The sequence below is a fragment of the Ochlerotatus camptorhynchus genome, unplaced genomic scaffold (assembly GCF_037179485.1).
Source record: "Ochlerotatus camptorhynchus isolate MF236.1 unplaced genomic scaffold, CSIRO-AGI_Acam_v1.1 ptg000498l, whole genome shotgun sequence".
Classification (NCBI taxonomy): Eukaryota; Metazoa; Arthropoda; class Insecta; order Diptera; family Culicidae; genus Ochlerotatus; species Ochlerotatus camptorhynchus.
Window position 1 is genome coordinate 183,654 of NW_027040983.1, and position 17,853 is coordinate 201,506.

At 42.9% G+C, this 17,853-nt stretch overlaps 1 protein-coding gene across 1 annotated transcript in view; it reads left to right on the forward strand.

Moving 5' to 3' along the window:
- LOC135712643 (uncharacterized) overlaps positions 1 to 17,641 on the forward strand; it is a gene marked incomplete at its 5' end in the record, with an annotated part of 166,424 nt that extends 148,783 nt beyond the window's left edge. The window contains one exon of the mRNA XM_065235597.1: positions 17,038 to 17,641. Coding sequence (XP_065091669.1) covers positions 17,038 to 17,234 — 197 coding nt within the window. The remainder of the gene's footprint in view (positions 1 to 17,037) is intronic.
- Positions 17,642 to 17,853: the final 212 nt, after the last annotated feature.

Consider the following 17,853-nt stretch of genomic DNA (forward strand, 5'->3'; position numbering starts at 1 on the left):
AAAGCATTGAGGAAGCTAAAAAAAGCTCCCATCGCTCATCCGTCAGTGGAGGAGACTGCTTTGGATTATCGAACCAAAAGAAACCAGTACCGCCAAATCATAAAAGAAGCCAAGACAAAGAGCTGGCAGGAGTTCCTAAACTCTATCAATAGCAGTAGCTCCACAACGGAACTATGAAACTGAGCAAACGCTTTAAGAGGCAAACGTTAAAACTCCGGCCTGGCAATCCGCCAGCAATCTGGGGTCGCCAGGGATCCCGTTGTAGTCGCAAACTAGCTTGGCACATATTTCGCCAAGCTCAGTGCGATCGAAGGATATGATAACGAATTTCGATAAAACGTTGGAGACCATAGCAATTCCGGATCCAGAACCACCAACGACCATCAACCAACCCTTCTCGTTATTGGAAATGTGCTACGCATTGGCAAATGGAAAAGGTAAATCTGCTGGCCCAGACGACGTTGGCTACCCTCTTTTCCGACACCTCCCACCTTGTGGTAAACAGCTCCTCCTGGATATCTACAACAAAATATGGACTGAGAGAATATTCCCGACGCAATGGAGACACAGCAACAGTGCTGTAAATTCTCAAAATCATTTGAACATTTTTGATGAAAATGAGAAAAGTAGCTATTCGCTATCAAAGGGGACTTCCTCCGAATGGGTGATATCAGTTGCTTAGTCATTTGACGAAGGCATGGATCATTCTCATTTGAGAAACGCTATATATCATTCGATTGAGTGTAACCTACACACAAACGGAGCTCTGGTCGACATTCCGGCGAAAAAGCTAAGCCAACCCGACACCAACCTGACTTCTATCAAACCCCAACCCGATGTTGACCCGACATTGACCCGACATTGACCCGACATAAACTCAAAATTGACCCGACATTAACACGACATTGGGTCGACATCGACCTTAAATTAGCCTTACATTGATCCGACATCGGGTCGACTTGTCTGTTCGGGACCATTTTCCTGGATTTCTTCCATACTCCACTGTCGTATATCAAATGATACTGAGTGACTCAATTGACAGTGACAATGAGCTTCGAATGAGAAAGTGGCTCTTCAAATTATAGTCATGTGAGAATTCGGTTACACAGAATTGATTGAATGGCCATTCCTCGCCGATAGCTTGAAGTAGCCGGACGTAGTTTGTTCGTGTCTCCGTTGCGGGTATTGGTTTCGTAGCCGGTGGAGTTTTTTTCCCACCACAGTGGTTTTTATATCGCGCGTTATTCCTACCGTGGACGAAGTTCAGTGCCCAAGGCAACCGCAGTCAGCAGAGGAAGTAGCCACCTTTAGCGACGCTATAGGTGGTCTATCATCTCACCGTCATCATCTCATCACCACTCCAAAGCAGCAAGCAACAACAACAAAGCAGCAAACGGAGTGGCTGCACCAGCTCACACAGCCGGCACCGGCCGGTGTTAAGTATACCTACTATACAATAGTCTTCTCTAGCCCATTGCCGCGCTTTTGTTATTCAATTTTGCGCGTGGCTTTGCCCTCTCCCCTGATAGGGTTGTGAGGGCTATAGTGGTGCAACTTCTTGCAACTAATAAAAAGTTTTTTTTTTGTTTTGTTTTTTTTTTTTTGATTATTTTTTTTATTGTTTTTTTTTTTTGGTTGTTCATACACTGGGCAACAAAATATTAACAACTAGTAGTTAAGTAGATTAATTGGTGAATGTTTTTTTTATATTTTTTTTTCCTTTTTAAGCGGTTGTGCACCGCTTTTGCGCAACACTTATGGCGTCTTCGGATGTCTACGTTGCGCGAACCAGGTACTACCGGCCGTCTTCGAAAGGACCATGGGTTGTCTTTTTTCGGCCCAAAAATAAACCTTTGAAAACTCTCGACATTTCGAGAGATTTGCTGCGTAAGTATCCGGGAATCTTGGTACACAAAGAAAGATTCAACAAACTGCGTGTAGAAGCACCGACTTATGATGTGGCAAATAAAATTGCTGAACACGAGCTTTTTAGTGTTGAGTATAACATCTACATCCCTTCTCGAGATGTGGAGATAGAAGGTGTGGTCTCCGACGCGAGTCTGAGTGTCGAGGACTTAAAACAAGCATCGGGTTGCTTCAAAAACTCGAAAATCGGAGAGCAGGTACAGATACTGGATGTCAGGCAACTGCATTCAGTATCTTTGCAAGATGGCAAGAAAGTTTATCAGCATTCAGACTCGTTTCGGGTGACTTTCGCTGGTTCAGTTCTCCCAAACTTTGTTAAAGTTGATGGTGCTTTTTTTCCGGTGCGGTTGTTTGTACAGAGGGTATATAATTGTACCAACTGCAAAAGGCTGGGACACTCGGCCAGCCATTGCGGCAACAAAACTCGTTGTGGCAAATGTGGTGAAAACCACAAAGAGGATTCTTGCCACAAAGAAACAGTAAAATGCGCATATTGTGGCGAGAATCCTCACCCCTTGCAGGAGTGCCCGATGTACAAACAGCACTCCGATAAAGTGCAGCGTTCAATCTCTGGACGCTCCAAGCAGTCATATGCACAAATGGTGAAGGCTGCATCAGCCGTCCAAGATGAAAACCAATTTTCGATTTTGTCAGCTGAAGAATCGGACTCTGACTCATCCGATGAGGGTGACTCTACGGTGGTACACGCACCTTTGAAAACAAATGGATCCTCAAAACGAAAATGCTCCTCCCCGAAAGTGCGCCGTAAGAAAACTAAAGTCACTCCCAGAGGATTGCAAAATTCCCAGGGTAATGGGGATGAAAAAATTAAATCGAAGGCTCCCACTGCTCCACTTCCTGGCTGCAGTAAGGATTTTCCGCCATTACCCAACAAAGATAAGAAAAACAAAAAAGCTGCTCCTCAAACTTCTCAAAAGAAATCCAAGTCCGAACGAGGTTTGCTAGCTTTTTCGGACATTGTGGAATTCATATTAAATATGTTCAACATACAAGACCCTCTTAGAAGCTTAGTTTCTGCCTTGCTTCCAACACTAGAATCATATCTTAAGCAATTGACTGTTTCATGGCCCCTCCTTGCATCAATCATATCTTTCGATGGATAATTCGTCGAACGAGGTTGAAGATATGATCACTGTGCTACAGTGGAACTGTCGTAGTCTAGTGCCTAAACTAGACTCGTTCAAATTTTTACTTCACAATTCTGATTGTGATATATTTGCTCTCTGTGAAACATGGCTTTCTTCCGATAAAGAACTCAACTTCCACGATTTTAACATTATTCGCCTGGATAGAGACGATTCTTATGGAGGAGTACTTTTAGGGATCAAAAAGTGCTACCCTTTCTACAAAATTTCCCTTCCTGCTCTATCCGGCGTCGAAATCGTCGCTTGCCAAATAAATGTGAAGAACAAAGATCTTTGCATAGCTTCAGTATACGTTCCACCAAGAACCTCCATTAGCCGTAGTCAACTCTGGAATCTAGTTTCGATTCTTCCATCCCCAGTATTAATTCTGGGTGATATGAACTCCCATGGTACTGGGTGGGGCGATCTATATGACGACAATAGAGCGGCTATTTTTTACGATTTATGCGACGATTTCAACTTGACTATTTTGAACACTGGTGAAGCGACACGTATAGCAAAACCTCCGGCTCGAGAAAGCCGACTCGACCTATCTTTGTGTTCTAGATCGCTATCATTGGATTGTCTGTGGAAGGTTATCAATGATCCCCATGGTAGCGATCATTTGCCAATCATCATTTCAATTAAGTGTGCCCCTCACTCTGTAGAACCATCTCGAGTTCCATTTGATCTTACAAGGAACATAGATTGGCATAAATATGCAACGGCGGTGACAATCGGTGCCGAATCAATAGATACGCTTCCACCATTGGAAGAATATCGATTCCTCGCCGATTTGATATACAAAAGCTCACTGGAAGCACAAAAAAGAAAAGTTCCAAGTGCGCCCTTCAAAAGGAGACCAGCCACACCTGGATGGGACGAAGAATGCACAAAATTGTATGTAGAAAAATCTGATGCTTTCAAAGCTTTTCGTAGACACAAAACCTCCACATACTTCGAGGATTATTCCAAGCTTGAGACAAAGCTGAAACAATTAGTCAAAGAAAAGAAACGCGGTTATTGGCGCAATTTCGTCGAGGGACTCTCACGAGAAACCTCAATGAACACTTTGTGGAGGGTGGCTCGGAACATGCGTAACCGCTCATCTTCTAATGAGAGTGAAGAATACTCCAACCGATGGATATTCGATTTCGCTAAAAAGGTCTGTCCGGACTCAGCTCCAGCACAACACATTCTTCGAGAAGCGTCTCCGAGCGGCAGCTCTCTGGATAGACCATTCACAATGCTGGAATTCTCTATGGCTCTTCTTTCATCGAACAACTCCTCACCGGGAAGCGATATGATTAAATTCAATCTTCTGAAAAATCTCCCAGATATCGCTAAAAGACGCTTGCTAGATTTATTCAATTCCTTGCTAGAAAACAACATTGTACCGCCTGAATGGAGACAGGTCAAAGTAATAGCCATTCGAAAACCTGGCAAACCAGCGTCTGACCATAACTCATACCGTCCGATTGCGATGCTTTCGTGCATTAGGAAATTGTTGGAGAAAATGATCCTTCGGAGACTCGATCAGTGGGTCGAAACAAATAACTTGCTATCAAATACACAGTTTGGGTTCCGCAAGAGCAAAGGAACAAACGATTGTTTAGCGCTGCTTTCCACAGATATTCAACTGGCCTTTGCGCACAAGGAGCAATTGGCTTCAGTATTCTTGGACATTAAGGGGGCTTTTGATTCAGTTTCCATTGAAATTCTGTCAGACAATCTGCACAGATGTGGACTTTCCGGAATTTTAAATAATTTCTTGTACAATTTGTTGTCAGAAAAGCAAATGAACTTTTCCCTTGGACAACTGACAACTTCCAGAATTAGCTACATGGGCCTGCCCCAAGGCTCATGTCTCAGCCCTCTTCTTTATAACTTTTATGTCAAAGATATCGACAACTGTTTGGCAGAACAATGCACGCTAAGACAACTTGCAGATGACGGTGTGGTTTCCGTAAGAGGTCCACATGCCGTGGACTTGCAAGGACCATTGCAAAATTCCTTAGATAACTTGTCTCCTTGGGCTATGAATCTAGGGATCGAATTCTCGCCGCAGAAAACTGAACTGGTTGTGTTTACTCGAAAGCGGTACCCAGCCCAAATGCAGCTTAATCTTTTGGGCAGAAACATTACCCAATCATTGTCTTTCAAGTACCTTGGGGTCTGGTTTGATTCAAAGTGCACTTGGAATACCCATATTACGTATTTGAAGCAAAAATGTCAGCAGAGGATCAACTTTCTCCGTTCAATTTGCGGCACATGGTGGGGTGCTCATCCGGGAGACCTCATAACGCTTTATAAAACAACAATTCTCTCTGTTCTAGAGTACGGCTCTTTCTGCTTTCTCTCGGCAAGAAAAAGTCACCTAATAAAATTGGAACGAATTCAATATCGTTGTCTGCGTATTGCTCTAGGCTGTATGCACTCAACGCATAACATGAGTCTCGAGGTTCTGGCAGGAGTAACACCCCTCCAGAACCGTTTCTGGGAGCTCTCTCTCAGAATACTAATCAAATGCGGAGTGACAAACACACTTATAATTGAAAATTTTGAAGAAATTCTTGGGCTGAACACACAATCTCGATTTATGAGAATTTACCACCACTACATATCGTCAGATATGTGTCTTCCTTGTTACACTCCAGACCGTGCTCACTTCACCAATCGCAGTTCCTCAATTGAATATGATCTGACCATGAAACAAGCAACTCATGGGATTCCAGATCAACTTCGAACTATTATTATCCCGCGTATTTTTACTGAAAAGTACCAACACGTCAATTGCGTGAAAAGATATTTTACAGACGGGTCACGTCTCAATGGGTCCACTGGCTTCGGTGTCTTCAATGAAAACTCTAGCGCCTTCCGCAAACTTCAGGAACCTTGTTCTGTTTATGTTGCTGAGCTGGCAGCAATCAACTTCGCATTGGGGATGATTTCCAACATGCCCGCAGACCATTACTTCATCTTCTCGGATAGTCTCAGTTCGATTGAGGCTATTCGGTCGATGAAACAAGGTAGGCACTCATCTTATTTCCTTTCAAAGGTAAGGGAGCAGATGAGTGTGCTGGTCGAAAGATCATATATGATTACCTTTGTATGGGTCCCCTCACATTGCTCAATCCCAGGCAATGAGAAGGCGGACTCTCTCGCAAAGGTGGGCGCGCAGGAAGGCGAATTTTATGACAGGCAAATTTCACACGATGAATTTTACCATTTAGTGCGTCAGAGTACCCTTTCGAGTTGGCAAACCGATTGGGACAATGGAAATCTTGGACGGTGGTTACATTCAATTATTCCTAATGTTTCTTCGAGAGCGTGGTTTAAAGGCTTGGGCTTAAGTCGTGACTTTATTCACGTGATGAGTAGACTTATGTCCAACCACTACTCGCTAGATGCGCATCTCAATAGAATAAACCTCGTGGACAGCAACATATGTCGGTGTGGAAACGGTTACGACGACATCGATCACGCAGTTTGGCAATGTACGGATAATGACGCCGCCAGAGAGCGACTTTTGAATACCCTCGAGGCCCAAGGAAGACAACCCTGTATCCCTATCAGAGACGTGTTGGGTACCCGCGATCTATGCTATATGCAGTCGATTTATGTGTTTCTGCAAATGTCTAGTATAAGAATTTAATTCGTTTGTCTTTTGTATCTCTTTATTAGTTTTTGTTTGTCTTGTCCCCCGTCTCGATGAGCCTCATCGTCACCCACTGGTCACCATAGCCGGTCGAACTCCAGACGAATCTAGAACCACACTACCGTTCACACTGGCGACAACGCTCTGATGAGGCAACGATACCCTACTCCCAAGCTCCTCCCCTTTTCCTATCCTTCGACAATGTACCCCTCTAACCTCGAGTAAGCCGCGAGTATCCGGCCCAACTCCTACTAGACATAGAATTAAGTGAATTTTGTTACAAACAAAGAACAATGAATTATCGGCTCCGTAAAGCTAACGCGATTGAGCCTTACAAATAAACGAACTAGATAAAAAAAAATTGATTGAATGGTTGTAGTGGTTCATCTTCAATCGAATGATATGAAAATTTACAGCACTGCACAGCAAGGATATCGGCAAATATCGCTAACGAACTGCAGCTGCAAGGTAATGGAGAGAATGGTGAACCGACGCCTGACTGAATATCTCCGTACAAACAATCTCCTAGACGACCTGGAGCACGCCTTTCGTCAGGGTTTTGGCACCAACACTTATTTCGTCACACTCGGACAGGTAATCAACGATGATCTGGAGGACAACAAACACGTAGACTTGGCTGCGTTGGACCTCTTCAAAGCATACTAACGAACCTGGACACAGGAGATCTTGACACAGCTAGTGAAATGGAACGACTCTGGTAACATTATCTTCCTCGTCCAGAACTTCCTCAGCAACATAATCTTTCAAGTGAGCGCCGGAAACACAAGATCAGGATCGTTTAGAAAGGAAACTGGGGTCCCTCAGGGCTCCGTTCTGGCCGTCACTCTTTTCCTAATAGCCATGAACGGGGTCTTTGGCTTCTTACCACGGAATATCCACATATTTGTGTTCGCGGATGACATCGTCCTTGTGGTAGTGGGTAAACGCCCGTCTAAAATCCGCCGGAAACTTCAAGAGCCCGTAAATGCGGTGGACCGATGGGAAAAATCTGTTTGTCTCGAGCTAACGTCCTGCAAAAGCCAATTTTCGAACTTCTGCAACGGAAGCCACCACGCAGAAAAGAAGCCCGTGAACATCAACAGTATCCCAATACCTTACCACACCACAGTTCGAGTTCTTGGAGTTCATCTCGACCGGCGATTGAATTTCAACAAGCTCTGCGAGATTGCTAAAAAAAATAGTGCGAACCCAGAATATCTCTTCTTAAATCCATCACCAGTCGGCATAGGGCAAATAATCGGGAAACAGCTCTCAGGGTGGCAAAGGCCACCATGAACAGTAAATTATTATACGGTGCCGAAATCATCTGTCGAGTGGCTGACACGACAATCGACAAGCTGATCGCCACATACAACCGCAGCATTCGAACGGTCTCAGGGCTCCTTCCATGCACCCCAGCGCCCACGGCCTGCATTGAAGCTGGCGTTCTACCCTTCAAACAGCATCTTCATCGTGGCGGTCTGTTCCAGAGCCCTGAACTGTTTGGAGAGAACAGAAGGAAGTGATCAGTGAGTTTTCCTACTTGATGAGACCAATAGCTGCTGCGCTCCCTGACCCAGCAGGAACTTCCCAAGGTATCAACAATTCATCGTATTGGGGACGAAGGATGGGACGTCGCCCCTCCGCGTATTATATGGAAACTAAACGGCATCCGGAAGAAAGATCCTGGTACAATCTCTGTACAACGTTTCAATGAGCTAGTATCTACAAAACTCAGAGGCTACCAGATAGTCTACACGGACGGCTCCAAGCTTAGCGGTAAGGTGGGGATCGGGGTCTCCGGTCCGCAGCTTAACTTACATAAAAGGCTTCCAGGTATGACTTCCATCTACTCTGCCGAAGAGGCAGCGATATTTTCGACCATCACGGAAGTAGATTCTACACGGAAAGCCATCGTCACTGATTCTGCTAGCGTGCTAAGGTGAAAGTTAATGCTTTTCCGTTGATACTGAATCCACACCCGTTCTAGCCACACTCAAATTCAAAATGCACTAATACCAACAAGCATTGCAAATTAGAAAAATGAGAAGTATCGAAATTTTGACCGTATTCGTATACACAATATTCTTGTATAATTATAATTATTCTACTACTGAAATGACAACTTCAATTCAAAGATTCCAAGTTCAGGAAACTCGTGCCGTAGTTCAGGGAAGGCCTGCCGAAAGTCCTGCTGAAGTTCAGGAAAGTCCTTCCGAAGTTCAGCGAAGTCATGCTGAAGTTCAGGAAAGTTCTGCGGAAATTCAGAGAAGTTCTGTCGAAGTTCAGGGAAGTTCTGCCGAAGTTCAGGGAAGTTTTGCCGAACTTCAGGGAAGTCCTACCAATGTTCAGGGAAATCCTGCCGAAGTTCAGGGAACTTCTGCCGAAGTGATTTACTAGATTTTTCGACTGGTACGTATGGAGATTTCTTTTATATGGCTTTCTCAGTCTAGGGTAATCCAAACAGGGAAACGCAAAACTGACTGTTTGGATTATCCTAGATTTGGAAGCTTTGCAAGCACAAAGTGTTCGTCATCCGTGGGTTCAGGAAATCCACAACGTAGCAAAGCAGGAAATCGGAAGTAGCAAACTTTCCAGAGGAAAATAAAAGGAACAACAAGCAAATGGGTCGATGTCAAGAGCTGGCGAGATCAGGAAGCTTTTTTCATACTTCGGACAGGCTACACTGGTCTAACGCATAACCTCACAAGCACGGGCAACTTCCACACTCACTGCGATTCGTGGTCCGTCCAGCTGACGGTAGAACACGCACTAACATCATGCCCCCTCTACCGTAAAAACAGGCTACTGGGTAGTGTGCGGGACCTGTTATGCAACGAACCGCCCAGGGAGGCAGCACTAATTGAGTTCATGAATACCACTGGACTGTACCACAAAATCTGAAAAATACCTGCAAAAATAAACCGATGACAGCTCACAAGACCGCCGACGAGAAACCTAATAGCAACTTCTAAACAACGAAAACACGACTCACAACATGATCTGAGATGGCAAGCGTCTGGACAAAGACATAAGTAGCTTCAGTATCCTCGCCATTCAAGACAACCCGGTACGAAACACGAACAGAGACGGTAACGAAATGGTAACCAGAACAGGTAAATCCACCTCCCTCCCCCCCACAAAACCGATGACGAACCAGCAACGAAAATGTACGCGACCATAAAATCCAAAACGCACAGCAATGATTAGTTAAAGGGTGTCGCGGCCAAAAGCTACTTTCTTCGCCGGTTAGGGAGAGTCTTTCGCTTACTAGGTTAGACACTGTTTTTTGATTCTAGGAGCTACTTTTTTTTCCGGTTAAGGAGAGAAGTTTTCACTTCTAGGTCAAAAGTTCTTTCGGATTCAAAAATGAGAAGAATCTGGAGTAACCTACGAACTTAGTTTTATTTTCCATTCTGTACAAGGTGATCTTAAATTTATGTGTTACATTAGCGATCTATAATTATGTCAAATCATTTCCTGTTACTATGGAATTCAAGCTAAGCTAATTTCTGCTAGTTATAATCGAATTTCTACGCGGCCTTAAAAAGGACTAATCTATGTTTTCGAGTCCTTATATACGATGTCTTTTTGGGAACCGGGATTTCTCAATATGCTCAAGAATTTATTGCTTTTTGTAACTCAGATCCGATATGGCTCTACAAATAAGAATTCGAACATTAGTAACGTTTAAACATTATTATCCTTCGTGAAGGATGAACAAAGAGGGAAAACTAATATTAATCTACATGCGCAGATATGTCGCGTGTGGGCGTGTTTATCTTACTCGAGTGCATATGCATCCTAAGTAAAAAGTGCAGTCAGATTATGTAAGCAAGCTGTCGTTGTTTTGCCCTACTTTTCATTTCTTTTCCTTGCCCTTCGTATCGACATCAGCTAAGACTTATCACGGAAAAAAAAACGCTGTAGAAAATTACCCATGGGGTATTTTCTCTTGAAAATTTGGGTAGAAGTAGCTTAGAGTGTATTGTTTACACTGTATTTTATCGCTGTCAGTTTTTCGGAAGTTGTAAAAAATGGCGTCACCCTGAAAAATCCTCAACTCTCACATCGGGACATCGGAAAACAACTCGGAATCGTGCGGTCAATGGTGAGTCGTGTGATTAAACATTACTACGAAACTCTTAGCATCGAACGGAAGGAGAAATGCGGTCAGAATGGATGTTTTATTAGTGATCAGGATCGTCGTGTCGTGAAAGCGTTTAAGCGGAATCCCAATGCTTCGGTCAGGGATGTGGCTGAAGTCTTTCGTTCAGAGAGCCAAGGACAAGTGCAGAATCGTGACGAACGGCGAAATACGGTGGGAAAGTCACACCCAGATGCTGACGAAGCCTCATTGTCTCATCATGGATGATGAGACTTACGTCAAGGCGGACTTCCGGCAGCTTCCGGGGCTACTGTTCTTCACCGCCCAGCACAAGTTTGATGTTCAGGAGAAAGTAAGGAAGCAGAAACTTTCAATGTTTGCCAAGAAATACATGATTTGGCAAGCGATCTGCTCATGTGGCGCCGTTCGTGACTGCTACCGGGACTATACACCGAGAGATCTACCTCAAGGAGTTGCTGCAGAAGCGTCTGCTTCCTTTGATGAAGCAACACGAGGGCCCTACGATCTTCTGGCCGGATCTAGCATTGTGCCACTATTCAACTGTGTCCTGAAGTGGTACGAAGCCAATGGGGTCACTTTCATACCCAAGGACATGATTCTTTGGGGAAAGGTTTGAGAGCTTCTAAATGGTCAACAAAAATTGAAGGAAGATTTCCCGAGGAATGGAAGGGAATAGATACCGAGGATTTCAGGGAAGCTTCAGGGAAACTGCAGCAATTTTTAATAAATTTTATGAACTTCAGGAGTGTCCATAAAACATATTAATAGCCAAGAAAACCTTGGATAAGTCCATAGAACTTAAGGAAAATCTGGAGAACTGAGAAAAAGTTTCGAGAATTTCAGAAAAGCAGGCTCAATACCTTCAGGAAAGTCCAGACTATCAGCGAAAACTTAAGGTCTGTAAAGGTTCTTCTTCTAAACTATAGTCCACTTAGTAATGGAACAAACTCTTTTGCTTATTACAGCGCTCCTAGTGGATGATTTCGCAAGCTTTAGACGTCTATTTGTTGACAACAATAATAACAATAACAGTGTAATTATCGTCTGTGAATTCTATATGGGGGTACACTTTGTGAAAACCGAAAATGGAACATGTAACAAAATTATGAAAGATTTTGACCGTTAATAACTCAGCTGCCCTTGGACCAATTTCAATGATGTTATCACCAATCGATCAGAAATATTTATACAAATCTGTTAAAATAAGACTTTATCGTTTTTCCAAATGTCAATATTGAAAATTGCATGAATGTGCAACTGTTGCTATTATAATTAAAATTATCACCGATTGCATGCGAAAAGCGATTTCCCTAACACAGATTTCAATGTTGAATTCCATCCGGTCTCACCAAACGGTGTTTATTCAATCACCGCGAGGTGAGTGGTGGTGTTCTCCAGTACACAACGAAAGGCTACCTGCAGCCCACATGAGCATCCATAGAAGGAGGAAGAAGCCGCACCGCATTGATCGGAGTCAGTAGCTCTTCGTGAGTCGCGCGTCATATTAAAAAGTATAAACAGAGAGAACCCCGCTCAAATTCCTATTCTTACACAAAACACAAGCTCCTGCAGCTGTTAACAAATAAGATTTATTATATAAGACCACGTAGTCCTACTTCACCAATGTGTACAACCCCTTAGGCTTATTCCTTGTAGTTTTTTTTTTTCAGTTCATTAAACGCTCTTGTTTTGAAGATAGTCACCATGCAAGAGGAGCGTAGAAAAAAAGTTGGAGGGTGTCGATTTTTTTTTTCAATTTCCTAGTTTGTTGTTTCGGATATTGTTTTGGGATAAAGTGAATTTCATGACTCATCTCTTTTCAGGAGTATTTTGTTGATATAGGAGAATGAATAGAAAAAAAAAACAGACAGCAAATTATATTGAGTATTGAGTGGTACAAGCTCTTCTTTCTGTTCCCTCGATAATCATAGCGAGCGAGCATGTGATTGGTTGATTAAGGCTTAACATTTTGATCAAATTTCAATAAATAACCATTGACAAGCAACTAGCATCTTTATACCAAACAAGCAACTAGCATCTTTATACCAAACAAATCCTTCTTTCAATCTGAATGAAATAGTGTGATTAAAATTGAATTTCAATAATAAATGACCATGTTATAAGCGTTCAAAACTTGACACCACTTCATCAAAAAAAAATTATTTACAACCCATTATTATCCAAAAATACGCCATGTTATGGCATAAAACAGTTCCCATTATTATCCAAAAATACGCCATGTTATGGGATAAAACAGTTTCCAAAAAATACCCCAAATAACACAAAAAAAAATAAGAGACACGACCGTAGATTTGAGTAGGATTGCATGATTGGTATCAATATTCGGCAACTGTGTTAGGAAAACCACTTGTTTTGCAGAGAATTGGTGAGAATTTTGATCACTATTGCAACAGTTGGATTTGTGGTTATTTTTTAATAGTGACTTATTGAAAAGTGATGAAGTATTTATTTCAATAGATTCGTAGAAAAATTTCCAATCGATTGGCATATTTGGAATTAAATTACATCCGCTATTGATTGATTCATACGTGTTCAAAACCTGACCACTTTTCGTAACGCGGTCGATTTTGGTTTTTCAAAATAACCCGGAGTCGGAGCACGTTTTGGTAGATATAAATTCTGTCAAAATCGTTTATCGGTATCTTTTCCGCACGAAGCTTATTCCTTGCCTGTCGAACGTATCAAAAAGATACAAGCTAATCGCGCACTATTACACAAGTTTTGCACTTTTGATGACGGTTCAGCTTTATTTACAATAAACTAGAGCTCTTATGTAAAGATTTATTGCTGGCCTTGAAGAAGGACATTTGTTTTCACTACATTTTTGTGGGTGACTGATAAATTGAACAATTCCTACTGATTGCAATGTTCAAATTCTTCTGATATCGACGGATCACAGTTACTCCGATGAGCTGGATATTCGACGGAATTTTAGGTACGTGTTTGGCAAAAATAACCCATAGACCATGGTAGTGGGTCGCACGGCGGTAAGTACAGCTTTTCCATTGCCCTGGAACTATTTGCGCCTGCGTCTGGTTGTTTTTCATTGGTGTGAGGTGTATGTATTGAGCTGCTAGGAATGCTACGAAGCCTACGCAGCAGCAAACAAGTCCGAGGTCGAACCGTCCAACGTTCGGCTTCGGCTTGTGTCGTTAGGGATCGACATTCTGATGGCTGTGTTAGGGGTAAGCACCTCTGACTATTGCCATATTTCTTCATTGTTAACTATTTAAATATTTAACAATTATAATGTGTGACACACCACACAAATCTTATAATACTGGTGAATCGATTGACATACAAATCATCAAAGTCCATTGATTATTAGCCAAGTTATTAGCATTTAAAGTCTGACCAATTTTCGTTGCATTTCCCTGAATTGGCACCCTTCCCGAAAGACGTAGTCATACGTCAAAAAGTCATGCATGGTCACCCGGAAAATGCATCGTGGTCCACGTCCAAGCTGGCTAACACGTGCTCAAAACGTACAGGGTAACCTTGACGACGAATAGGAAGCCTCAAAGTGAACGCCAACCGGCAGCTTCATGCCAGTGGAACTGCCAACCGTCAGCTCCATCAGAAGCAACCCAGGTATGTCCGATCACGATTTGAGTGAAAAGTATGATGCCGCCCGGAGTACAGTGCACCGAATTCGCGAAGGCTTACAGGCATACCGTACCACTGGGCAACCAAATCGACCACTCAAGCAGAATACCGTAGCTAGAAACCGTGCTCGAAAGCTCCGGTGGGTGCATACTTATGGATGATGAAACCTATGTAAAGGCCGACTTCAGACAGCTTCCAGGACCAGCTGGCATGGAATTTGCAGCTGCAGCCAGAAGACAAAGGTTTTCGTCACTGAGAAAATGATGAACTCGGAGGCTTACAAAACCGAATATCTCCAGAAGCGAATTCTGCCCTTAATTCAGTGACATTTTTGGCCGAATCTTGGGAGTTGTCTTTACAGCCTGGAAGTAAGCAATGGTATAACGGAGTTCTGTTTATTCTGAAAACCCTCAATTCCATTCAATTGTCCCCAGTTCAGTTCCATTGAAAACTACTGGGCAATTATGAAGAGGAAACTGAAGGTAAAAGGGACAGTCATCAAAACGGCAGCTCAGATGAAAAATTGGTGGGATAAAATCGCCAAAACAGTGCGCCACGCCACTTGATGGGTCGTATTAAGGGAACAGTTCTAGAATTCCTTCGAAACCACGACGAATAATTCGTTTCGTTTTTTTTTTCCTAAAATATAAGGAATAGGGGAAATGTATGTAATGTCGGCCAAAGTGTCCTTAATTTGGGCTAATATGCGTTTTCAAATTCGTTAAATCAAATCCATTAATTAAAATCCGAAATAGACCCAAATGCTAGGGGAAGGACAGCTCCAAGTATCGGCATTAATACCGATGGTGGAAATATTAAATATTTTAATATGTGTGATATTTGCGAATCTTATACATAATCTGACAGTTGTTTGTTTGTGTTTGGCTATGTTTGGTTTTAAGTGTACATTTGACATTCGTTTAATCAAAAATGGATTTCACACGAGAGGCAAGTCATTCATGATGATCTTGCTGGCCATCGCCACCGAAATGCCCTCCTTGTTCTAATAAATTCGGCCGCACTTCCGTTCCCAGGAAATAGCCATTAATTTCCACGTCTGCGAATCAATGTACTGTCCTCCGATGGAACGGGAATCGACTAACTACGCCGTCCTGTAAACGGAGTCCCAGAGTGATGGTTCCGTGGCCGTATTACCAACAATCAATACGAAACTAACGATTTTAAATTGGCTCACCACTTTAGTAGCCTATTGGCATAGAGGTAACTCTAAGACCACTGGGTCCCGAAGAAAATCATTATTATTTTTGGCTCACTCAGTACCAGAACAACGGTCCCAAGCAGTCCCAAGCTATTTCACTCACCCCTGCATGTTCTGCATGAATCCACACACCCTTGATGTTATCTGTCAAACTTTCATAGCGAATCAAAACAAACATAGTGTAGTAATAGAATTTCAACTAGAATATGGTACGTTAATCGTTTGCTTGGGACCAATAGGCTACTAAAGCGGTGAGCCAATTTAAAATCGTTAGTTTCGTATTGATTGTTGCTATTGGTCCCAAGCAAACGATTAACGTACCCTATTCTAGTTGAAATTCTATTACTACACTATGTCTGTTTTGATTCGCTATGAAAGTTTGACAGATAACATCAGGGGTGTGTGGATTCATGCAGAACATGCAGGGGTGAGTGAAATAGCTTGGGACTGCTTGGGACCGTTGTTCTGGTACTGAGTGAGCCAAAAATAATAATGATTTTCTTCGGGACCCAGTGGTCTTAGAGTTACCTCTATGGTATTACTCTCGATTCGCCATGAGCCTGTAACCTGGAGAGATTTGCTGCTGGGGGAACGTCCAGTGTTGTTTTTATCATTAAAAGCCGAAGCCGAAAACGATCAGAGCTATCGAAAACGAAAATCTAGGCAAAAATGATGAACAACAGAAAGCTGCAGTAAACATAAACAAAAACGGTGAAACGTAATTGAATGTATGCGTTAAAGTTACACTGTTAAATTTTTTTTGCTTTGTAGCTTTCCGCTTGACAGTTAATATCATTAATATTTATACTAAAATCTATAATAAATACCATTTTGTGCAATTTTTACACCAAATATTACTTCAGATCAAGTTGTACTTCCCCTAGCCCAAATGATGTTCTTCCATTACTAAGTGGGCCATGCTTTAGACTTTTTACGCTTCAGTAGTGAGCGTTTTTCCGGCTATTAACATAGTGTTCTAGATGCACTTTCACAGTTATTAATTGAGAACTTTTTATGCCTGTTGCGGGACAAATGATCCAATCAAGAGCTTTTTGAGTGTTTTGGTTTAATTCCGTTATAACGCCCATAACAAACAATTACGTAATGCAGATCGGAGAAGCTCGAGTTTTTTTTCGATTCGTCGTTTGGCGTGGAACTGCTCATAAGGAACTCGGTGACCTAGTGGCAACCGTTTTTGCTTACCGAGCAAGCCCCATTCATTTGGTTCTTTGTGCATGGATGACAACTACGAACTGTACGGTCATCATCTCATGCTCCCATGTGTTAAATGGTGTACTCTTTATCACTTCTCTTCTATTCTCTTCTTTTCCAGCACTGACCTGGTCCCAGTGTGAGGACTCGATCACGCTGCACGCCCTGCCGACGACGCACTGCACCAACATGATCGAGGCCCCGTGCGCCGGTGGAATCTACCACACCGACATCAGCCCGTTCGACATCAACGGCATCGAGGACGTCGGCGGCGAGGACTTCGACTACGCGATGGACTGCGGCGATTTCATCTTCTAAATTCACACACACAAAGACACACCTACACACCTACATATCCAAGGCCAATGACCTAGGACACAGCACGAGATCGATAATGCAGAATTGGTTTAGATTAGTAGATTTAAATGTACGTTCGGTCGGAGGAATTTCACGAGCCACGAAGTCGAGTGCAAAACCAATGGAAATTTGATACGAGATATTTTTTGTTTTTGTTTTTCTCTTGTGAGAAACAACGTAAACAAGCATATTCGAGCACATTTGTACACATCCACACGTAATAACACACCGTCATTGCATCGCAGCGCGGAGCAGAAATAGAAGTGAAGAACGGAAGTGCGGCGAAGGAAGAACCGGCCTCGGATTGGCGCCTCCCTGACACCTGCTGCTGCCGCTGAATGGAATCCAAATAATTAGCTGTATTTTAGGTAAGTGAGAGTACGGTCGATTTTCGATCCTTTTTTTCTGAATTGAATGATGCAGGACCCCTCGAAATTTGAGCACCGTGCAATCCAACTATGCCTCCATCAAACACTGATTCAAATCAGCACCCCACTTCCGATCATAATCTCCCTACATTACCGTCGTCCATTTCCTATCGGGCGCTGACAAGGGACGAACCCATTCACGACGACAATGA